Here is a 26,889-nt window from a genome sequence, read left to right as displayed (position 1 = left end):
GAAACTCTTACCCCCTCCCTCCAAATACGGAAGGCAGCTAAGAACAATGAATAAGTCAAGCAAATTTTAAATTTAATAACAAAATATAGCTTTCCTGTAATTTTGTTTCTCAAAATTGTCTCACATGACAAAAATATCAAAATAAACTCTTTCATATTACCGATAACCGGTATTTTGAAAATTCATCAGAACTTTTGGGAAATGTATATGAAGAAAGACTAATCGTGGGGAAATTTCATAATATTTGTTTGTTTTAGTGAATCCATCATCCTTATAGTGTTCATATAATCTATATACCTATTCAGATAAATCACAAGTGGTTTGATGTTGAGATGGTTTTAGTGAGAATCGTGTGCTTGTGTTTGCATGTACGAAACTTCATTATATGAGAAAAATAAAACGATTCGGATGTATATCCCTCCGGCAGGCGCGCTTTTTTTCTATATTACGGCAACTGCCTGCCCTGCTTATATAGAAAGTAGATAGGGAATCCCATAGAACATGGGTCTGACATGCGATTATGGACAGTGCAGTATAAAGATGCACGAATTTCATAATGTTGTGCACTCAGTGCACTGTGCGACTTCAGGAGGGATATATATATATATATATATATATATATATATATATATATATATATATATATATATATATATATATATATATATATATATATATATATATATATATATATATATATATATATATATATATATATATATATATATATATATTAATATATATATATATATATATATATATATATATATATATATATATATATATATATATATATATATATATATATATATATATATATATATATATATATATATATATATATATATATATATATATATATATATATATATATATATATATATATATATATATATATATATATATATATATATATATATATATATATAAGCTCCCCATGGTGCTGTTTCATGTTGCAAGCTGTGCGTTGAAGCAAAATGTTAAGCTCTGGATGCAAACAAAAGCGAATTTTTGTACAAAACATACACGTTATATACAATAAGTTCTAAAACAAAACGTTGAATAGAAGCGTAGATGAGTGAGTGAATAAAATTTCGTATATTTTCTAGAACTGTATTGTCATTAACAAATAATATAAAATATGATGGTATTGTAAACAAACAACCAAAATGTAATAACATTATTGACCTAGCAATTTACGAATAAAATAGTAACTAGAAATAAAGACATTGTCAAAGTGTTGGTGATGGATAGTAGGGCACCGCATTGAACATGTAGGGCTACAACAATGACTCCACGTCAAATAACAATTGGTTTCACTTTCTTTGGTTTTACCTGATTGGACCAATCACCAGTCGGAACAGTTGCTTTGTAGAAACGAGAGCTTGTTTTATTGAAAATTGGCAACAGCTCGTTTGCCTCGTCAGAAAGGGCCTAAAACAGATATGTGTTTTGTGATTAGTATCTGACCTCGTGAAGAATTGGTAACAAATTCAACCTTCAGATATATTACTGCATCTGACCCGTAGCCTTCACAAGAAAAAAGAACCAAGTCTCCGTGAAAGTAACGCGCATAGAGACGAGAAATAGGTAAACCATAGCCATAACCTGTAAAAAAAGAAAGAAATTTTTTTTGTTAAGTATGATTGATCCGAATACTTCTATTTAACTCAACTTATTACTTTATTTGGCAACATTTTATGATACATAACATCTAAAGTAACAATTAAGGTCTTACACCGCGGCCTGCGCTAATTCCGCTTAATACGTGGGTTGTCACGTGTATTTCGAGATGATATATTAATGCACACTTATATATTATCAATAAATAGATTTATTGGATTTTAAGATATTACCATTGAAGATCAATAACATTTTACATGCGCTTAAACCACTTGGAGAAACACTTCATTCGGGAGCAGATAACTCCAAAACATGCTCTTTGAACTTCTCGACTACTTTATCAACCGAGCTCACTTTTAATTTATAAAGATACCAACTATGAAGCACCTCGATTTTTTGCGTTGCGTTGCGTAAGCAGGGTTTACTTCAAAGATTGCACACTGATAACTCATTCCCACACAGACTAGTTGAGGGAAAATGTTTGGGAATACGAATTGTTCCAGTTCAAGCGACTCTTCTAGTTTACAATAAATCTCTTCACTCTGATGTGTGTTGTTCTCATGTGTGCATTCTTCTCTATGACTGCACACATAAAAAAGTAGAAATAAAGAGGCGGTGTGTATCTCGGTTCCACGCGCACGGAAGTAGGGGAGGCATTCAAAAAACATTAAAAACGTTCTTCCGATCAAATTTTATCTGACTTGTAGTTTGATTTGCCTGTTTGCCAGTGAGGAGAGGCACAAAAAAGTGGCTCTTCAAGGCTGTGTGCTGGCTGTGCATCTCTTGGTGCACCGATCTATCTCTTTATCGTTTTCGAGTTTCTCTTTGTGCGGGTGATCTGCACATCGCAGTGTTTTTGTGCTGCTCCATTTTCATCGGTGTATTTCACTCCTTGTGCATATTGTGTGAGCAAATAACAAGCCTGTTGAGGGCCACAACCACCTTTACCGTAACTGGGGATATGAGAGAGGAAGTGTTAATGTGATACTTGACAGAAGGCCCCGACTCAGTAACACACCCATAAGTACCACGAATTGGGTAGTGGGTAGGTTCAAGATTTATTCAAGATTCACTTCATGCAAGCGATGCGATTGAGAATATAATTTGTTTAAGAAGTATTGTATTTACTTATGTCTGAATAGTTTACAAGAGTAATTAATAGAGAATAGAGTATAGTAATAGATGTAATAGAGAATAGAGTAATTTTATACCGTGCTAAAATATTATAACTCGATAACCGATTATCGAGATTAAATAACGTCAAAAACAACATGAACTCCGGACAGCTGGCCATCGGGAGTGTTTTTTGCGATTGTTGTCCTACTGGAGCTGTAGAGATTCTCGGAAGGGCTCCCCATCAGAATCGTTCACTACAATTGCAGACGACACGGGAAATGTCATCCACTAAAACACTGCTTAAAACCAAGTGCGATTCTGAATGTGATATTCATTGTACGGTGTAGATATATGCGGGCGTAGCGACTTCACGATGGCGTGTATCATTGCGAAGGGATAGAGTGTTTGTATGTTAACGTATTCGATCGCGTGTGCGTTTGCATATCGCGTGTGCTAACTTGTAACTTCGCGCGTATAAATTTATAACCGTGTGCCTTTCGCAAATTCGCATGTGTTCTTGAATGATCACGCGCGGACCGTGAATCTGATACTTAATTTTCCGTACATGGTTCGGATGCTAGAAGAAAGTGATTTTTCCAATATTACTAGAGTTCCTGGGTCGCCATGGAAGGTGTTGTTGAGTGGATATGAGGTTTATTTTTTGATTGGTCCAACTGAATGTAAAGATTTCCGGACCAGCCCACAACACTTGTACACTACTACTCAAAACTACAATTATTACAACATAACCACATTTACATTTTCTTTAAATAGCCTGTGGACGATGACGACGTTGACTGATAAATCGACACACCCCCATTGCGATCCGTGTCCGCAAACGCAACGCAAACGATATTTGCAAACATAGCCCACAGAAAAAGTCAATCTACACCGACCCGTCAGTCGGCCTCGCCAGTGCACACAGGTTGATGGTTGACCATTGGTTTGGGCAGAGTATGAAAAAACACAAAACATAAAAAGGCCCATAAGCACTCTCGGTCTCCTCGATGCTCCACTATCGAGGCGTAACGCAATAACCATCTTAAAGCAGTTGTCTGCCAGAAGTTCTTTAAAATTATTGCACAAATTTGCTTGATGCTTGCAATAGCGTCAAACCCGTTAACCTAGGGGGGCAGTTGGCCATCGGGAGTGTTGATAATTCAATTTTAAGAATTTGAGAATGCCTGTATTTCTTAGGAATCTAAATTTAAATTTCTGATGATTAGTGTTAGTCAATGATAAGATGAATTGAAATATAGAGTTGTATGAAGCATTGCGATTAAATTTCTTAAGCTTTACTTACACCAATCGGCATGGGCCTTTTTCGAGCGATTGTTAAATTACACTAGATAAATTTTTTTATGGTAATTGAATTAAGGAAAACTGTACCTTATTTTTTATTCATTGGAAAGCCAAGAATTTTCTACATAATGCATCTCGGCATGTTCTACGTTTCCATTATCTCTTTTTATTTCGACGCAAAATTGTTTTGATCACAACCTTTCATATGAAACAACGATTTCGAACCCACTGCACGTTACGTCACGTTGTGTTTACTATCGAATTACAGCGAAATAAAAAGAAATAGGGATAAAGTTCGGGAAAATATACTTTTGCATATAAAATATTTAAAATAATCCAAAATTGAACCATAAAATGGTCGCAAAAGAGCACTAAAATAGTAATAAAAGAGCAATTGAAATCAACCAATGCCCCATAAAAATATTGAAAATGTTCCATAAAATGTTACATTCTGCGACATAAATTAAATATATATATATATATATATATATATATATATATATATATATATATATATATATATATATATATATATATATATATATATATATATATATATATATGTATATATATATATATATATATATATATATATATATATATATATATATATATATATATATATATATATATATATATATATATATATATATATATATATATATATATATATATATATATATATATATATATATATATATATATATATATATATATATATATATATATATATATATATATATATATATATATATATATATATATATATATATATATATATATATATATATATATATATATATATATATATATATATATATTTCCCACAAAATTGTATTGTAGATTGTAAACATTAAAATTGTGGCATAAGAATGTAATTTTGAAAACTTAAGTGAAATCCCTTAATAAGCTCATGAATCCCACCTTTCCTAACCCTAATTACCACTATGGTTACGAGGACGGCATATATGGCTCACATCTCTACCGTATGAGCATCATCTATTCACGATGGTGGTACCCCTGATCTCTGGTGACAGTTGGAAAAGACAAGAGAAGAAAAAGAGCGAGGAGGAAGGGAATACGTGAATACATAAAAAGCTTGGCAGAAAGTGTAAGAGAGCGGTCACGAAAGGACGTCCGCCAAACCGGTCCCGAAAAAAAAAATTAAATCTGGTAGTAAGAAAAGGTCACGCGGAAGAAGCCGAAGAAACGAAGAGTGACAAATCAGGACGAGTGGCGGTTAAAGGTTTTTTGGTGAACCCGGTGAGTGATCCAGCGTAGACGATTGTCGAAACGACCTCTTGCCTGGGACGGGAAGAAACTACGCGCGTCGAACGAAGTGATCCGGAATTCAAGGAGTTCCCCGTTTCAATATACCACGAGGAAAGTCTGCGATCCCCGTGCTGGTGACCGACGAGAGCCCGTTATTGTCGAGCCACACCCTACGGGAGGACGGTAGCCACAGTCTTGGAGGTGAGAGCTCTAGTAAGGCCCGGCGGGAGCTGCCCCGCTTGCTAGAGTTCAATATCCGATGCGCTGCCGACCCGTCGGTGAGCACGTGGGACGTCGTATGCCAACAAAAGAAGTAATCGGATCGACTAGCAGAGTGAACACGTATCCAACACTCTTGCTGGGCATCAAATCCGGAAAGCCAGTAAGGCCACTTCAACGTCAATCATACGAAGAAAGACAAAGAGCACGTGGTCGACTGGTGAATCCAGAGTACGAAGCGTTCCGGCAATCAAAAGGATGTCCAGAAACGTCGCCCAAGCAGTTACCGGTCACCCGGAAGAATTGTCAGCGTGGCAAGTAATTCACCTGTCGTCCTTCTTCCCCTCTCAGGAAGCCACCGCTCCTGTTCGGCCGTAACGAATCCTCTCCCTATCCCTCTTTCCCCTTACAATGTGAAATCCCAATAAATTAAGAAGAAAATGGTTAACTAACTTTTATGTGTTTCGTGCCAATATATATATATATATATATATATATATATATATATATATATATATATATATATATATATATATATATATATATATATATATATATATATATATATATATATATATATATATATATATATATATATATATATATATATATATATATATATATATATATATATATATAATATATATATATTATATATATATATATATATATATATATATTATATATATATATATATATATATATATATATATATATATATATATATATATTATATATATATATATATATATATATATATATATATATATATATATATATATATATATATATATATATATATATATATATATATATATATATATATATATATATATATATATATATATATATATATATATATATATATATATATATATATATATATATATATATATATATATATATATATATATATATATATATATATATATATATATATATATATATATATATATATATATATATATATATATATATATATATATATATATATATATATATATATATATATATATATATATATATATATATATATATATATATATATATATATATATATATATATATATATATATATATATATATATATATATATTATATCATTTTATCTATATTTTTATCGGTAATTATCTAGTTTAGAGACTTAGTGATAAAGGTCCAATTTAAATGCGGATTTTTGCGAAAACGGTTTATTTTAACCTAAATAAACCGCATCCGAGAGCGGAAATGTAAAATCATTAACCAAGGTATGGTAAACTGAAAAAATAAGTTGTGTTTAATAATACTCATAGCAGTGACAGTGTTTTAACAAGGGAGCTTATACTGAAAGCTAGTGTGATGCGGCTTGGCCGCATATCGGAGGCCAAGGATTCGAAACGGCTCAAAGTCGCTGAGGATCCGTTGGACGAGGCATTGATTAACCCGTAACTGGAATTGCAAGCGAACCTGTGGTCCTCTCGTTTGCCTGGTTTACTTAAACATAGGGGCTATATTATAGTTCGTGTATAAAGTGTCCGTTTTCGCTTCAGATAGTTGGTATTTGCGACTCGTGCCAGCCTGTATCAGTGGTCTAATAACTCTCAGCGTGCTAATATCACAGATACCCTGCCGTTCAAAGAGTTGCCATAATGATTTCAGGTTAGCTAAGGTCAGTTACCTGACTAGTGGGATACGGAAGCTTAAGTTGAACTATAATGTATGCATTGTTTGTTGTAGTTATATGCATTGCATGTATGTATTGTTTGTTGTAGTTTGACATTATAACCAAATGTAATAAACTTTATTATTAGATCAAATAGCAAAAATTTCGCATGAATTCATTAAATTTAATTTTTCTGGTGCATAAGCCCATATTAATGGATCGTTTTACATATCCTTTTCTTATGGATCGTTTTGTAAATATCCATGAACCATAATTTAACGTTCGATATATGAATCAATAAATAGCATTTATAATGTTCATTTTGACATCTTCTATGGACCAAGAAAAATTATTTAGCAAACATTTTCATCAAATTTATAGAGCTTTTTCTAACATTTTATTGCTCCATTTTAAATATCGTGGAACATTTTTGTCGATATTATGGAACATATCGACGTGTTTTATTGCACATTGTTAATATTCTATGGATCAATGTCAGTTAATTTATGGCGCAAAATGTATTATTTTATGGAACATTTCCATTATTTTTTGTGGGACATTGGTTGATTTTAATTGTTCTTTTATTACTATTTTAGTACTAATTTGCTAATTTTGTTGTTTTAGCGGCGCAAACTTAGGGCTTACGCTTCTGCCTTGTGCCTCCTCTTTGGTCCCATAGGTCTGAAGCGGATCAATCGACTATTAACTAATTCAGAGCGCGCTGCCCACGAATACTAATTTCCCTGTAACTATGCATCCTGCCAGTTATTATTCCTGTTCTAGTGTGTATTAATGTTTTGTTTGATAATCAGAAATAATTTATGATTTCAATTGTTACAACTAAGTCACAGAGAACAGACATCCAACAAGATTAAAATACTTATTTTGACAGTAACAGAGGGGATATATGAATAGAGCTAATTAGTCTAGAAGAGAGACAGTAAAAATAAGAAGAAAATGAGGAGAAAAGCATGAGAGTATGGTTAAGATAAAGGATGCTGCATATGCTTTTTAGCGGGCTGATAGGACTGCAGCTTAGAGCTTAGGGGATCTCGGTCCGTCCCGCGAGACAAAGTTTGCAAAATCGGACGAATTAGCAACTGTCTGCCAAGTAAACACCGGTCCTCGGGAGGAGGACTAAATTTTGCGCCTGATTGTCTCGAAGTGTATAACGTCAAGTCCACTATTTTGTCTAGTCCAATATATCAAGCTCCTAAGGGACCACTCATAAATTACGTAACGCGTTTAGGGGGGGAGGTGGTACGAGAAGTTGTGACATATGGGGGAGGGGGAGTAAGCTAGATCGTTACGTAACATGTTTTTACTGAACAAAATTTTTTTTTCGAGGAATTTGTTACGTAAAAGGGGAGGGGGGATAGAGAAATTCAAGGTAAAGCAGTGCTCCAAGGGCTTACTTGATGTTTAACATACTAATTAGGCTTTTATGCTTGCTATGCTACACAGCAACTATTCGTTGAATGGGCAAATTCAATACTAATGAATAACCATCCAAATACGAACTCGATTAATAAATAGATTACCAAATAAACGCGACACATAATTCTCAATTTCTGTACAGACTTCTAACTAAAAATAAAATACCTTCCCGTAAAATAAAACTTTAGTTGCAAAAACATTACAATAAAAAAGTGTGCAAACATTCAAGTAACAAAATATATGAAATATTCACTTATAATATTGCAGATTGCCACCTCGTGGAAAATGAGATTGTCACGGCAGAAATACTCATATTTCATACATTGCCAAATAGAGAGTTAATTGTGCGAAAACTTTAACTTACCGGCTAAAGGAACGAGTGGTAGATCAGATTTTGACTTTGGAGGTTGCGGTGCAGTGCTGTACATGTACTTGAATAGTTGATCAACCTGGGATCTTGGAATACCACCGCCACGGTCTGACATTTTTACACAAATGTCTTCTTTACCCTTCACAATCGTCACTTTGATCGCAGGGATCTCGTCTTCGGCTCCATGATACTCCATTACAGCTCGCATCGCGTTTTTAAACAGCTCGAAAAGCATGTGGTACAGATGTGATGGAACGTACACGATTTTGATAGGCTTATCTTTTTCTAGATCTGAAAAAATGTAAACAAAGAGATATAAGTGATATATTTCAAAATTAAGTTACATATGGCAAGTTACTGGGCGTATAGATTCTTTGCAAAAATATATGTGCCAACTGTAGACTTTTCCTTATTTCATGTTTGAGATTATAAAATAAAACCACAAACTTTAAATGCATTTCAATTCACAACGATTAAAATTATTTAAGATATTTTAAGATACGGCAGTGGAAGTTATGAGTGTTTGATTATTTACATGTTAGTTTATCCAATAAAATGCTTTACATTGTATGAAACCGCCACAAGCTAACATAGGCTGTTAGGGTGCTTACAGAGTGGCGGCGAGAAGCTGAGCTGGGGCTGGTACTGACATTAGAGTGCGAGATGCGAGAAACCTGCTTTCAGTATATTAAATGGAGCCTGTCAGAGTGAAAGCGGGCAGCCGGCGCCGATCCGCTCGGCTTTCACTCTGACATCACCCATTTGGTTTGCAGCAAGCAGGTTTCTCGCATCTCGCATTCTAATGTCAGTTCCAGCGCCAGCTCAGCTTCTCGCCGCCACTCTGTAAGCACCCTTAGCCTTTCCCAGTCGGTTTTAGCTAAATTACAGGACGCAGAAGCAAAACATGACAGTTTCCCACTATCAACTGATTGATTAAATTTCACTATGCACGCTTCTCGGCTACACGATTTGCCACGATCATGTATGTGATCCCTTTTCTTTTTCGCACAATTTACCAAGGAAAGATGCAGCTGCTTGTCGCAGTGCCCTAGAATGTTTTATTTTATAATCCTGCGATGCCATTTTGTTTTGAACATAAAACTCGGGGAGATTCGGTTCGACAAAAATTGAGCCGACATATGTTGTTATTGTTATTTATCAGTGTGCAATCGGGCTGTCTCAACAACCTATTTCTGCAACCTATGTGCATTAACTGTACGTCTACCGTCTCACCGTTGCACTTGACAGTGTGTGCAGTGCTTTATGGTCACACCTACGACTGCACACGCGGCTTCCCATGAGCATTTGGGCAGCTCAGAGGCTGTCCTTCCATTTTACATTGCTCCTATACACATCCTTACATACAAGCATACATTCATACATACGAACTAATAGCTAGCAGTGGGTCGTTGGGGCGCCAGTGAACCGAAAGCTACGCTTCAGCCGGAATCACTGGGTGGACCTCAGCACCTATTGGGTGGCCCGTTGAGTAGGCTAGGTCCACCGCCGGGGACTAGACCGTGTAGACGAAGTGGGGAGTCTATAGCTCGCAAAAACGTATATCGGTATTGGGAGCAATCTGCCGCCTGGGAATTCACGGTAGAGTAGATTCGCCGCCGTAGACTAATCGACAGCTAATTGGGTCACGAAAGAAACACCGGTAACGAAAGAAATTCCGTTGTCGGGGACTCAGTCGGAGTAAGATAATATCTAAGTTGGCGAAATGGCGCAAGGAAGCGGGTATCGGTGTCGGGGGAAATTCCTCCATCGGGGAACTATCAGTCTTTGTAGAGTAAGTAGATCGTGATAAGGCCGGGAGCTAAATGACTCACGGAAACATGAGCTAAATAGCTCAAGGAATCTGCACCTAAACGACTCACGGGGACGAAAGCTAAACGGCGTGGTAATAGATGGAGACAAGAAGCGAGAGAAGAGTCGAGAGTTAAATCAAAGCTCATAGGTCGAGCTACTCCATGAACCAAGTAGGGCTTCGAGATAGAGCAGAAGAAAGAAGAGCGACGAAAGCCCAGCAATCGCCCCACCTTGACGTATATCCGTGTGGAAGAAGAGCGTGAAAAATAAGGATTGGTCTTAGTGGTTAGGCACGAACGTGAGTCTCACACAGTGTCAATACACTACAGACCAGGCTTTTGAAGTTTTTTAAACCTTACTATAAAAATACATACGAACTTACATTCATACATACATACATCGTCGCTGTTGTGCTATCTTATGACAAACGCCATTTTGGGGTAAACTGAGTTAGATATACATTACTTGTCTAAAAAAACTGTACAAAGGGGCGTTTACAGAATTTTGATATTCTGCTTGGTTACTGAGATATAGCGAGAAACGCGCTGAGAAATATTAAATTTTTGGGTTCAAATAACTGTGCCTTGGGGTTGGCCCAAATTATCTTGATGTATAAGATGTTTTTATATGTAAAACTTTCTGAGAAACACAATGGCATAATCATTTTTGAAACAAAAGTGCACGAATTGTGAGAAAAATGCAATTTAAGTTTTAAGCTGGAAATATAGCATACTAGCTAATGCCCAACGCGCGTTGCTGCGACTTTCAACGAAATATGTCATCAATACACACTTATGACACGTGTGAGTGCGACTTTTGTTTACATTTATAGTAAAAACTCGTAACATAGTCAACTGATCTTCGTAATATTTGAGGGATGAATACAGAATAGATAGAATCATCATTTGTCTTCTTTGAATTGTTTATAGGGGAGAGTGGGTACGCTTGATCCCACTTTTGTTTTTTCTTATAACTTTTCAATGAAATAAAAATTTTAATTGCAATATTCGCCATCTTGTAGTCAATTCAAATTGAAAGAGCTATGAATAATGTGTAAATCCTAATACTACGTCCTGTCAGTAATATGAACAGTTTTAAAAATCATGCCAAAACGAGGTTTTTGTAAAAACGTGTGGTAACTTGAACCCCGCCTACTAGGGCTAAAGAAACAAAGCTCACCAAGACCTATAGACCTATAGACCGAAAGTTCAGCTAACCACCTATCCTGAAAAATTAAATAATAAGACTACCTTTTTATATGCACGACAAGCTTTAACCACAGTAGAAAGTCAAGACAAGTATTTGCGGTAAATCAGTGCTGTTTAACTGGCTTTTTCAACCTTCAATAACTTATACCATGACTTGTTCACGGAAAAAACATTTTAGATAAATTAATAGGGCCAGGTGCTTTATGAAAACGATGTTTTTCTATTTCTATACATTTCGAAAGTGTTTGAGAGAACTAATGATAGGGATCAAGAATACCCAGTGTTACAGGGATCAAAGATACCTGTTGTATGAGGTGAACAAAATTTTATTTTTTTTTGTTTGTGTTAAGAAACTTTTTATTCAAAAACGTTTCTTTCTAGACAAAAGCCTTCAGAAAATAATCGCACATGAAAATATTCATAAATAATAAGTTCGACGATCTCATACAACCGTTCAAAAAACTTGTAAAAAGATCTTCGAGATGGATCTAAACACATATTTTCTAAAATATGACACAACTTTTCCAAACCAAATGTAATACGACAGATTTGTTTTTAAAACATCATAAACGAGCAAATACTTCATTTTCTTTTTTTATTGTAATAACTTTATGCGTATAGATTATGAGATATGGCCAGGTCGTTTTTCTCGAAATGCGCAAAATGGCGCTTGTCATAAGATAGCACAACAGCGACGACATGCCTTCTATTTGGCACAAGTTTGTTTCAGAGAGCATGTAATGTCGTGTCATCTAGTCTGTATAATTCTATGGAAAATCATCCCACCACCATCATCATCACCTTGGAGTCTACGTCATATTGATAAATTTCGCATTGGATCTGCTTATGTCTTTTCCTAATCTCCTTTTCGTCTCCTAAGTCCGAAGCGGATTAATCAACTGATAATTGAGATGGTAAACATACTAGCAGTATTAGTCCTTATTCGCGAATTCCGCGAATTTTACTACAAATGTACTGTGTCATCTTTATCTTATAACAGAATTCGATTATCCCTGTTCTAGTCAATATACGTAATCATTACAGTATGGATCAGGTAAATCCTTTTTTTCTATTATCATTATGCTGAGTAGCTAGACAAGTGAAAACATGGTTAGGCTTTCACAAAAAGAATATCTGCCAATAAAGGACATAAGAAATTTTTATCCACTATTCCCCATAAAATTTGCTCGAATCGAATGTCCACCTGGTTGGACTCGAACAGACCACACCGACCCACAGTGGGGCCGGGCTAGCCAAAACCCCCAAATTTCGTATTCGATTTTTATATATTTTTTGGTGAATAGTTAGTTATTCGCCAAACCAACAACGCGAAACTAACAACCAAGCATCTCCATCGAAATCCTCATTGGAGGAGGCGCATGGTGTTTCATATTTTCCAAGGTTTCACAACACGTCCTTTCACAAACTGTTTGTAATGCTTAATTTACTATATATTCAAAAGCATATATACCAGCGTTGTTTGCATATTCGTCCCGTCCCAATACACCGAATATGTGTCAATTATGCGTTCCGTAAATCGACTGTCTATGCGAGGATCAAAGGATTGAGTCGTGTCATTACATCCGCGGTCATAATGTCCGAATGGAGTGCGTCACAACGTATGGGACATTATGACGCACAAGAATGTATTATAATAATTATCCGAAAGTAAAAATGAGTCAAAAGATCCGAAATCGTTTTTGTTGCAAGTCCGTAGTTGTCAGTATGTCCGGGATCGTATAATGCAAATGAATAATTGGATTTTATGATGCAAAGTTATTGTGTTGCAAGGTCTGGGAATAAATGGCGCACTCACAGTTTCGAATGTAATATTGCACAGGAACTGCGTAATAACCAGAGCTGCAAATTTTCACCAGGTTGTTTTGAACTTGAACGAAGAACAAATCTAAAATCATGCCCTACTATGTTCAATTCACCGTTTTTCGTTTGCATCATTCATTCAAGCAGCCGAGCTGCTCAATCATTTTCCATTCATTTTCGATTTAATTGACCCTATGAATATCTCTGTACTAAGCTATTACCGAGGTTTTACATTTCTTACAAAAGAAATGTATAGGATTCGCTAAAACTTTGAAAACTTTTTCCGAGGCCCGGAGGGCCGAGTTTCATATACCAATCGACTCAGCTCGACAAATTGAGACAATGTCTGTATGTGTGTGTGTGTATGTGTGTATGTATGTATGTACAAAATGTCATGTAATTATCTCAGCAATGGCTGAACTGATCTTAATGAAGTTAATGAAGTTTCAAATGAAAGGCCTAACGCTCCCATTTGACACTATTATTTTTGTTTTTCGATATGTTGTTTACTTTCTGAGATATGGGTAGTTTTGTCAAAACAGGGCTTGCTTGAAGCGAATAACTTTCGAACAAGGCAATTACATCGCACAAACTAAACAGAAACGAAAAGCTTATGAAAATACCTTTCCAACAAGCTATAGATTGTCAAAATCCGTTCCCAAACGGCGGAGATATTAAACATTTTGTGTTTTTATTCCTCGCTTATCAATTTTCACCAACTGAAAACGAGATCGTTACGTACAGAGTATTTCTTTACTGGTGTTTTAGGGGTAAAACTAAACCGATTTTGAACATCGGGGTATGAAAACACATCTACGTGATTCAAGGAATTCGATTATGAAAGCATTTTTGAATTACCTATATAATAATTGAACTATTTCTCAAAAAGCATTATGTAAGTTCACTTCAAAAACAAAATAATGCGTTCATAGTGATTTTTTTTTCTAGAGTTCATGTATTTATCCCTTGGATTAGGCGTTGCGTTCAATCGTGAAGTAAATATTGGATGGTATATAATTATACAGTTCATCAAGTAATTCACCTAGTAATGAGATAAGACTTCTCATACAATTATACTCGTGGCATCACCGAAAGAAACTGTATTTTTGAATCCCAAAACTCTAGCAAAAATTTAGCTCTTTGCAAAATTTAGATTATATTGGTTATGGCGCAAAAATTACTACTTACATTATTTATAATAAGGATGTAAGGAATCAATATATCGCATAATATACCTATAAAAATAAGGTCTGGCATGGCCTCACATGCCCTCCCCATCTCTATCTCACTCTCTCTTTCTCTCCCTCTCTCTCTGTTTCTTCATGTTGGTGACAACTTTCACGACTCACATCTATCTTGCTATTTCTCTATCCATTTCTAAGTTGTGTGATAAGATTCTCTGCTAATCTTTATTAATATTCAAGCTGATTTCATGTGTGCGATGTAATTGTGAAGGTTTGAGAAAACAAAACTATTTTTTGTCTGTTACTCTATTATTTTCTTTGCATTTTAGTGTAAAAGAGACTCGCGGAAACAAGTTTAATAATACATCCTACATGTCAAATAAAATATTTGTAGTCCGAGAAAATTTGCAAAATATTTGCCTTATGGGAAAACTATAACTATTTTCAAGGTGATATTGGTATTTCGAAACGTTGCACTATGGGTAGACAGGTGACCATCGAAAACTACATCAACTCAAATTTAATTCAGTTCTATTCAAAGCTTGTATAAACACTATAATAAAGGAAATTCATGGTTATCTCAGAAAAATATGTGACTTGAATGGGAGGTGGGACATTCCACGTGCGATATTTCAACTCTTCGTATCTCTATTGAATTTTGAATAAAACATATGCTCAAATATGTCATGTGAAAACTAAGAACACCTTTTTGTGATGTTATTATTGAAAATGCACATACATTATATTGGTATGAACTTTCATGAAAAATAACGGACCAAAGCCCAAAAATATCCACGAATTAGATCCGGGAAAAGAAGTCTCCCAAAGTCCCCACTCTCAATGGGGGATGCAAGTACAAGGTGTCTTCTAACTTATCGTCGTCCATATCTGCTCTATACTGAGTACACTTCAATTGAAGTTTCAATGGAAGTCACAATTAGTAGTGAGGCATTGGATAATTCAGCACATGTTTCGTTCGAGTTTTCCATATTGTACAAGTAAATTAACGAGGATGACAATCAGAGTTTATGCATTGGACAGATAGTTGATCTGACTACATTTTTGCCATCCGGACAGTTTGAACCATTTCTTTTTCACAGTAATGGATTGCCCAGGGCTTATTTATCCATATTTCCTGAACGAGAATTCCGAACGAAACAATACGCAAACTATGAGGATGACTGGAAAGAGACTGCATTATAATCAACTGAATGCACGCCTTTTATGCTATCGGCATAGCCTAGACACTTCACACTATTTATTTTAGTTTAAATGAAAACTTTGAAATATCTACTTGTCTCTTTTATGAATCGCATTCTCCATCTTTTGCTCTCTGTTCAAAGGGCTTTCGTGAGATTTTGTCTACTTTCCGAATCTGTAATAAGTTTTGATGTAGGCGTTCATTTGATAAAGTTATGACATATTTGTCGAATGAAGATTCGTCAAATCGTTGTAAACGTCACGAAAGAATGTGTCATGTGACCTTGTCTCACTTTACTATATTCAATTGCGCGTTAAATTACTGGACCAGCAAATTCTATTCTGCACAATATTTTTCGGGAATATATGACCAAAAAGTAAACATTGATTTCAAAAGCAAATTGAACGTTCCAGGTTTCTGATAACTAATTAAGGTCTATCAATAATGTTGAAACACTAAATAATCACGACGCCGTCAAGTAAAGAAGCGTGAAAACGAAAAGACTAAAACAAAAAAAGGATAGAAATTTTGTTCATCTGCGTTCATTTAATCTACTTTATTCGTTTCATCATTTGGATTCACTCTGATCAGTTTATTCATTTCGTGCATTTTAGTCATATCATTCATTTCACTTATTTTATTCACTGTTTTCATTCAATGCATTCTATAATGAATAGAATGTTCCCAGTTCATACATTTTGTTTAAAATGAAGAATATTTTATTAACCTGACTATTTTTTTCAGTTTTGTTCATTTCATCCAAATAATTCTTTTGACGCAATTTATTTTTTCTATTAATGTATAACCTTACAACATCGATTAATTCATCATTTCAATTAATACATTTTCTTCTTTTTTATTCATTTTGTCAACTCACTTCATTTTGTTTATTTGGTTCGTTTGTTTCATTTATTCATTTAATTTATTTTTTATTCATTTTATTTTCTTTGTTCATTCCATTCATTTTATTAATTTGAACCCTTAAATTAAATTGATTCATTTAATTCATTTAGTTCATTTAATTCATTTTGTTCATATCTTTAATTTTATTCATTTCAGGTTCAGTCATTCCATTTATTTATTTCATTCAATTTGTTAGTTTGAGTCAATTCATTCTATTAATTTTATACTTATTTCTAAATATAGTCTAAATTTTCATTAATTAAGCTAATATAATTTGATTCGTGTATTTTATAATTTTGATTTACTACTTCGCATGAGTTCTGTAAACTAATGAATGATCCAACAGTGATATGTGTAAGAAATGTCTCATCTAACTGCTAGGTGGATTAAATCGGTTTTTCAAGCAAAACTACTCAGAACATACTTCTGGTAAATGAAAATTTGCACCACTGGTAATAACATGGGGATGTTTCATAAAGTCTGTGACATTATGAAAACGAATATGCTTCATGAAGTACTAGACTGCATGACACACATGATTTACGGATCCTATTTCGCTATCAAAATCCTGGACACTGCATCGTACTTATACACAACGATAAATATGAATTTTATGTTACACTTAATTCCAAACTTGACACAAATTACCAAACCGTTATTCACAAATTGTCGAGACTTGCATGCGCAGTTGCATAAATCCCGCTTATTAACATTTAACCCATTCATGCCCATGTTGTTTGTGGACAACAACGTTTTTAAACAGCTATAACTTTTGATTGAGGCGAGATTTGCTCACAAAAACAAGTAAGGCTCATTAATGTGATTATTGCCTTTAATTTGAGTATTAACGGTTACAAGGATCAGCTCTAGAACTGAAGTTATTGTAATTAGTCTGATTGGATTCCGATGGACCAGTGCTGCCAGGGACAGTTTACGTTGACGACGTAAAATGATTTTTGCATATACCTTCATTATGGTGCAATATTATTGAAAACTGTTAAAACTTATCAATTTAGACTGTCGTTGGCTACGTTTTCCACGTAATTGGACTATTGTAATTATTCTAGGAGAATTGTATTGAGCATTAGAAGGTAAAAACTGACCAGGTTCTAGCACTGCCATGGAAGCACCTACCTTTATGAAAATAGGCTTTTCGTTTTCAAGGAAAAAGTTTTGAAACCCTACATGCACTAGAAAAAAGTTGGGCATGAAAGGGTTTAAACAGACACCATTGTGAAGTAAAACTGCGATATTTTAGAAATAAAGCGATATGGAAAATTAAATCAAACATTAAACTATATCATTTTTTATGATCGTATATATCAGGGTTACACTGAGCGACTATATTCGTAAATCTGGCACGAATAGGTTTCATTCATACACATTTGGCAAATATATGAAATTCTCCAGGTAAAGTTTCTAATTTAATTGCGGCTGTTTTATAAATACCACGAAACGACTTAGAACAAATCGTGTTTATTTATCGAACGAATTTTTTGATGGAATATGTGAGAAAGTTTCTAATATTGTGCTAGGGAGCGCTATTTTGAAAAAAAAAAAAAAAAGATGGGTGGGTAATGTCTAGGACATAACCGGAGTGTCGTGACTACTCGTTTGACTTGTAATTCAAGTCGAATGATACTCAATGAAATATGTGAGAATGTTTCAAGTTATGCTTTATAATAATTATGGTGGTTCTGAAAAGAACCTTTGTTGTTGAGACTTGTTCATTGAAACGCATTCTTCAGAAATAGTCATCAAAATTTTTAAAAAAATTGTTCTAGACCCCCCGATAGAACATTTCAAATTTAGTCTCAGATGAAAGAGTAGTATCTAAGCTTTCGATTAGTGAGTACTTCAGCGATACTGATTTTTTTGTCTAAATATTGTTCTACCAGAGACACCGTGGAGTCATTTACGTCAGAGAAGTTCAAAAATGAGTCCAGTCTTAATAAAAGTATCAAACTTTGATATTTGCTATTCTCTTTATACTTAAACGATATTGCGGCACTGTTGAAGCTTCCTTTCATATTGTTGTATGCTGACGATTAGAAAAAAAATATATGACAGTATGAAGAATCCCCGGTGGACATGATCTGTGGTGTTATGACGCAGCTCCTATACATCATTATATAAGAAAGCTTTCCCGATCAGAAATTAACATCAAAATTATATCAAAATAGGATATTATATCATGGAAAAATATATATCTCTGTTTGCTATAAAATATAGCTGGATAGTTGTTAAAATATCAAGTTTTTATACCAAGAAAATGTATCGGTTATATCTTATTATACCTCAGTCTATTTTGATATAAAGTCTTTTTGTTGAGTCTTGGTTTGATATAATAATTATATCACACAGACGGATATTTAAGATAGTTTATATGTAATTAAAGGCAGTAAAGATATCTGAAAATATAAGAATTGTATCACATAAATCCAATTTTTTCTGTTTTTAATTAATAAAACAAGTAATTTCTTGTGAAAGATAATTCTCATTAGTACAATTTGCATTTAATTTCGCTGTGTTACTAATTTTATTATTGTTAATACCGTCGCAGCTACTTGTTAGAAGTTTGTTCAAACTTAGGACGCTTCTTTAATAGCTTGCCTGCAGTTTATATACGTTTAGCTTCTATTTCTCTTTAGGGTTTACAGAGTGCTGCTCTTTTGACTTGTTGTATGCCGAAACCGTTCTAATCAAATCTCTAAAGGTACTTGCTGCTTCGTGGGCCTGTAGCGGAACATTTTCTCTGTTGTGTTCTGTAATCAGCGAGTAACTTTACAAAACGTACATTCTCTTATGTATTTACATTCCAACCTATGACAAGATAAGACTACCAGTAATGCGATTTGGAGCCAGTGCTTGGGAGGATTCATCTCTGATGGCATCATTATAGTTTCGTAAAACTGTCTTGGAAAGATATTATTTTGTTGTTCTTAATATGTTGAAAAGACAATATGGTTGATATAATTATGATATATTATGTGATATCATTATTGACAAATCAAAACATGATATAATTTTTTTTTATAATTTGTTCCAAGCGACATATATCAAAATTATAAAATCATATGATATAAATATCAAATCGAGCAATAATTTTGATATATTTTTGATATGGTTTTCTGATCGGGTTTATTCCCGAATTTTACGATGTAATAACTTTGCATCATAACATCCGATGTAATAACTTTGCATCATAGGATCCCGAATATTAAGACACGATATCGTTTCCGACTTTGTGAAACAAGAATGATTTCGAAGCTTTTGACACATTCCTTCATTCGGATATTATAATACGCTCTCGTGCGTCATATTGTCCAGGACGTGGTGACGCACTCTATTCCGAGATCATAAGGATGTTATGATACGGTGCCGACTAAACCCTTTGACCTTCGAGAAGATTTGCAGAGCGCATAATTGTCCCATGTTTTGTGGTATTCCTTATATACATGAGGCAATTATGCAAACAACGCATGCATGTATTTATAATCTTAGCGCAATGAATATATTTATAATCTTAAGCAGTGCCAACAGGATGTGAAAGCACAAGTTGTAACATCTTGGAAAATATGAAGCATCATGCGCTTCATCCAAGAAGGATTTCGAAGGAGACGCATGGTTGTTAGATGCTGCAGATTTTATTTTCGCGTATAATTAACTAACTTTTCGCCACCAAACCAAAAAAAATGGTATATTCGTCACCACCAAACGATTTCCTATCGATCTGAATAAATTTTGTAGTAAGAAAATTATGTTTCGTTTCATTCCGGCCAACTTCACGTTCATTTTTTTATTTTTTTTTCAAATATTAACCGCTGAGTACCGAACGTTAAAAAACTAACTACCAATCACCACCAATGACCACGATTCGATTAAAATTTTGTTCAACAAATTTTGCAATTGCATAACCTTTCTATATAAGAATGACAAAAGTCGATTTTTTTGGAAAATGCTGACCATTCTAGTGGTACTAGAATGAACCAGAAACAGTTCGTGATTTTTACGAAAAATGTGTAACTAACTATTACCCCAGATAACAGACGTTTAGGCTCGATTTGAATCGTGTGTAAATACCCGCTACTGAAATTCTGAATAAATTAGTCTGAAACACGTTTGGCAAACGTTTGCAGATGGCGCAGTGATCGATACAATGCAGTTAGGGTGCAGCTGTCAAACACGTGTAGCAAATAGTTGCGCAGATGGCAATAGTGAAACACGGATTTCCAACGTTTATTAATTTGAAAGTTTACACACGTTTTTGAAGAAATTTTGTTCTAGCCTAAACGTCTGTTATCTGTGCTATTACCTAACTATTCGCCACCAAACCAAAAAATGGCATATTCGTGACCACCAAACGATTTCCTGTCGATCTAAATAGATTTTGTAGTAAGAAAATGGTGTTTCATTTTTATTCCGGCCAACTTCACGTTAATTTTTCAATATTTTTTTTAGTCACCTACTGGAATCAGGAATCAGAATATATTGGCTTAAATGGCACGTTCCCCGTATGTAGTCGGGAATTTGTGCCTTGCCGTGTGTTTTCATTATTTCCTGAGCGGAAGGAAAGGATAAGGAGGTGTGGGGAAGAAGAATTGGAAGGGTGGGGAAAATAGCAGCACAAAAATAAACAACCGGTAAGTTAAACTCACAAGTAGTTCAACTTGCTTGCGAATAAGCCTAAAACTCTTTACCACATTGGATAAGAAACTTTAGTATGTCTCTGAGTTTCAGTCGTCCAAACATGGTTTCGTCTATATAAGGACGGCCGAAGACTAGTTGCCATGTGATAATTGAGTTTGCAGTGGCCTGTTAAAGCCCTAGTCAGCATGCCACAGTGGAGCTTCGAAAAATGTAGGAGATTTTTCGAAATCACTGGGCACGGTTGTTCTAGAAACGCCTTTGTTTGGCGACACGTTTGTAGATTTCTCCAATAATGGCGGTGCTCGGACAAAGAGCCCAGGACCGTATTTTTTCCCTTATCCAACTTGTCGAAATTGGCATCGCGGGCTCAGGATCAACGAAGTCAATCGCTGAACTTGCCCTGGCCAATTCGTCAGCCCATTCATTTCCAGTAATACCAGAATGTCCGGGCACCCAGACAAGGTAGATAGTGTTGACAATGCTTAGTTCTTCAATTTGAGTTCGGCACGCGATCACCAGCTTGGACCGGGATTTGTTTGAGCTAAGGACCTTGATTGCAGCCTGACTATCGGAGCAGAAGTTTATAACTCTGCCGGACAAACTCAGTTGAAGGGCCGATTGTACCCCGCACATAATCGCAAAGATTTCTGCTTGGAATACAGTACAGTATCTACCTAGTGAGTGAGATTGTTCCAATCTCATTTCACGAGAGTAGACACCAGCACCAGCACGTCCCTCCATCAGAGAACCGTCAGTGTAACAGACCACTTGCGTTTGTTGTTGGCTTTCCATAAAGCCACCCAAGTAACAATCCAAATGCTAATTGGTTTTATTTAGGTTTTATGGTAGTTTTATCAAGGCATTAATTAGTGAATCTGGTTTTAACAGTGTTTTTGGAAAGGGCATCTAGTTTTATATGCTTGACGGGGTTTAAGAGTGCTTCAAGAACTCTAGAAGAAATATCCATAAAACTACATTTTTTCATAAGAGTAATTAGTCTTATGAGCAGTTTTAAGAGAATCTTGAACCCCTTCTAAAGACATCGCTTTCCAACCTCCTTAAAACCAAAAGATAGCTATATGACATTCTTGTTGAAGCATAATGTATCATAAGAATGCTACCATAAAACCTCCATAAATCTTTAAACGAAGTGAAAATACTTTTGCATAAGAGCGTTCTATAACAAACAAACAAACTGTAACGACTGACGGGATATGTGACGTATCCCAACGGAGAAGACGTGACATGTACCTCAATCATGTATAAACAGCAAACTCGATAATTATAAATTATTCATTTAACTTTGCAAATCTAAAAAAAAAATCTGTAGGTGCTGCACGTATAGCGATATGTCGTTAGTTGTTCATATAGCTCTATTTAACATGCGTTGTTGAAATAAATCAACTTTTAGATGGAATTGTAATTACCATAATAATTAATCATAGACATTTTTATTTCAACCTTGACATGACTTTGACTTCAATAGACTTGATTTATGGCGATCTTCCATCTAACCTTTCTGTCTTGAAAGATTCCTATTAGTTTTATTCAAGTCCAACAGCTCTTCTTCAAGTGCATCATAAATAAAAATGAATTTATCACGATGTTGAAAAACTCCTATTACTCTTGAGCAAGAATAATTAGTTTTAATAAGTTCTTATGGCGGTTTCAGTTAAATCCAATGACAAGTAATGGCGTCGTGGATATTTTCGAACGCTTCGGAATGGTAGCCATTTGCACAAGAATCAAAATAATAACTTTTTTTCATATACTAAACTGATTCTCACTGATTGAAATGCATTTGTGAACTAAAAAAATGTTTATGCACGCGTTTAATCCAAAATATGGCAATTATGAACAATTACACATACCATTGAATTTTCGAATCGATTTAATATTTCATATAAAAATCAATGTTTTAGAGATTGTTTGATAGCGCGTTGAGTTTTTCGCACTTTTATACTGCATATTATCGGAAAACTGGCAATCGCATGCAAATTTTCTCAATTATGAGCTTAAAAAGCTGGCCACTATAAGAATGTATTGAAAAGACCTAAAAGTTGGTTTTATGTTCGGTTTTATGGAGCTAACTTTGAAGATATCTTCGAATGTACCATAAAACTAAATTTGTTACTTGGGCAGACAACTATTCCTCTCGAGAGGGAATCTTCACATGAAATGTCCTGTAAGAAAAACTACATGTGAGTGTAATATCGCTGGGAGCAAAAATAGCTTCACCCCATGTAACCATTTGTGACCACAATCGTGTATGACTGGTAGCAAGATCAACATGGTTACTGTTCCAAAGCCCAGTAACCTGCAGTCTGTATGCACATGATAGTGCTTCTTGTTTGAGGTGTATGTGTAATGGTTTGATATTTAGAAGTGCCTCAAGAGCAGCAGTCGGAGTCGTGGTGAAAGCACCAGTCAACGCCATGAGCGCCATTCTTTGCAGATGGTTTAGCTTTGACTGGACTGTCACCACCTCTCTCCTCTGCCATCACACAAGGCATCCGTATGACAGTATTGGACGTATAATTGTCGTGTAAATCCAATAGATGTATTTAGGTTTGAGACCCCAGGTTATTCTAAAAGTTCTTCTGCACTGCCCGAAGGCCATACACGCTTTCTTGACTCTGAACTCAATGACAGAGCAGACCAATTCAGTTTGGAATCCAAAATGACTCCAACGTATTTGACTTGATCTGCACACAGTAGCTCAGAATCAAAGAACTGCAAGGGACGAGCCCCGGTTGTTATTCGCTTCTTCGTGAAAAGAATCATTGAAGTTTTGCTTGGGTTAACTGATAGTTTAACTTGCTGACACCACTGTTCGACAGCTCTTAATGCCTGTTGCATTAAGTCAAAGATTGTTCCGATGCAAAATCCAGTAATTAGTATTTGGTAATCGTCAGCAAACCCGTAGGTTGGAAATCCAAGCTCATCGAGTTTCTTCAACAAGCCGTCAGCTACCAAGTTCCATAACAAAGGTGACAGAACGCCGGAATACACCCAAGCTAGATTACTTGAGCGAGAAGGCTCTCAATGTTGTAAACAACATCGTGAAGCAGAGTGATCGTGGATTTCCCAGATTGATATGCATGTTGCATTTTGTGCAGTGGATATTCAACTAAACTAACGTTCCTGATGTGATGATCAATTATCCGTTACAAAGCTTTCAGAAGAAAAGAACTTAAGCTGATAGGCCTAAAACTTGGCTTCTTCATAGCTTGAGAGCCCCCCTTTGGGAATAAATCTAACAGTTATTTCTCGCCATGCTTTCGGGATATACCCGGTAGCAGGACTGGAAAGCAAAATCATTTTCAAGACATGTTTAAGAATAACAAATCCCTTTTGCAGTAGCACGGGAAGTATTCCATCTTTTCCGGGTGATTTGTATGGAGCAAAGCTGTCAACTGCCCAAAGGCACAAATCTCCGATCAACTTGGGGAACGAGCCATTTGAGCCAGACGCTACTGATTCCAACTGCCCACTTAACCGATTCAGTGGAAACCAATGTGCGTGCTAACGCCCACGAGTCCGAATCACCAGAATGAGATTTGTGAACAATGTTCAACTCCGGATCGATACAACCTGGAAAGTGTGTGTCGAAGAGACAATTAGGAACATCTTTTTCGTCCGTCACATAAACACCATCTCTGGTTTTTAAGGAGTTCATCTGAAAATCATTCGATTTGGAGAGAATTTTATTTAACCTGTTAGCCTCGTTCAGACTAGAGACATTAGTGCACAAGTTTTGCCAGCCAGCACTTTCGGCAGATCTAAGACATTTCTTATATGCACTACGAGCTGACCTGAAAGCCCTGGAGTCATCACGCTGACGCCGGTTCCAAGCTCTTCTCATAACTTTCTTAATTCTTTCAAGCTCAGCCGTCCACCAAGGGGTTCCCCTAGTCGATTTAACAGTACGAAGTGGACAAGCTTCTTCGTAGGATGCTAATATGAATGAGTTTGTCGTATCCATGACGTCATCTAAGTCGTCTAGTTGACTAATTGTTGGAAAATATCCATGAAATTTAGTCGCCAAGTTTTCTAAAAAGAGGTCCCAGCTTGTAGATTTAGGATTACGATATGTTACCACAATGACAGGTCAAAATGGTATTTGCTTTAAAGCATATTCATACATATAGTATAGCCCATAGCAGCCCCATTTTCTTCAGATGGACGAACCTCCCACCGAAGCATAACCAAATTATAAATAGGATCAAGGAGTGTCTGGCGCGCGGAAGAGCAACAGCGCGCATAAAGCGACCGAAAAATGTATTTTCGCGAAACTAGAACAAACGGAAAATCAACATCCGTTGCCAATTTGGCGGACGCGGAAAATAAGTCCCGCCATTCGTCAATCGACTGTTAGCCCTTTCGGTGCGATCGATTGCACGGGTGGTGTGGGTGGATTAGTGTGTTTATATTTGTACAATTGTGTTGCGTTGGCTGTGTAAGGTGTCAGGTGATAGCAGGAGTAGGGAGAGGAAAAAAAATGAAAGTGATACAATTCAGTTTGCCCGAAAACTTTGAGCCTAAATCGAAGATTTATCGCCGAACAAAGTGAGTTTTGGTTGGGTTGATCAACACTTATAAATCTCTTAGAATTTTGAGAAAAGTTCGCCCTGTCGGACACATATTAGCACATTGTTTATCTTTCGAAAAGTGTTTGTTTAGCAATAAGTGACAGCGCCAATATTTAAAAAGTAGCTGAATCCGCTCCAATCAAAATCAACAACATTGCAATCAGATCGCATTACATTTAATAATATTGTTATGGTAATAATGCAATTAGCTAGTAAATACAAACGCAATTAAAGGAGGATATGCACCTAGGAGGCGGAATAAAGTCATTGTTGTTAATTATTTTAAAGTTCATATTGGGAGTTTTCTTATCTAAAGGTACGGTCAGGAATATGTTAAAGTTCTTTTTAAAATCAAATTAAAATAAAAAAATTTCTAGGTTGTGATACTTTCTTCGAAATGCCGTAAAAATACTAATATTCGTTCCAAGGCAGTTTTCTAAGAGCAAATCGTACAAAGCTTCTCTGAACACGCTTCAACCGATTACTACGATTAAGGTGCTGGGGACCAGTCAGCGCGTAGAAATCCACAATATCCAC

The 26,889-nt window shown here is 35.4% G+C and overlaps 1 protein-coding gene across 2 annotated transcripts in view; it reads right to left on the bottom strand.

Annotated features, from left to right (window-relative positions):
- LOC131682768 (pyruvate dehydrogenase (acetyl-transferring) kinase, mitochondrial) overlaps nucleotides 1–26,889 on the bottom strand; it is a 215,395-nt gene that overhangs the window by 102,196 nt on the left and 86,310 nt on the right. For both annotated transcript variants that reach the window (XM_058964488.1, XM_058964489.1), the window contains exons 5-7: nucleotides 8,976–9,272; nucleotides 1,499–1,608; nucleotides 1,336–1,434 (exon numbers count right to left, since the gene is read on the bottom strand). In XM_058964488.1, coding sequence (XP_058820471.1) covers nucleotides 1,336–1,434; nucleotides 1,499–1,608; nucleotides 8,976–9,272 — 506 coding nt within the window. The remainder of the gene's footprint in view (nucleotides 1–1,335; nucleotides 1,435–1,498; nucleotides 1,609–8,975; nucleotides 9,273–26,889) is intronic.

Source organism: Topomyia yanbarensis, chromosome 2, assembly GCF_030247195.1.
Source record: "Topomyia yanbarensis strain Yona2022 chromosome 2, ASM3024719v1, whole genome shotgun sequence".
In the NCBI taxonomy this organism is placed as follows: Eukaryota; Metazoa; Arthropoda; class Insecta; order Diptera; family Culicidae; genus Topomyia; species Topomyia yanbarensis.
The sequence above is the reverse complement of the archived record's forward strand: the minus strand, read 5'-3'. Positions and strand labels throughout refer to the sequence as shown.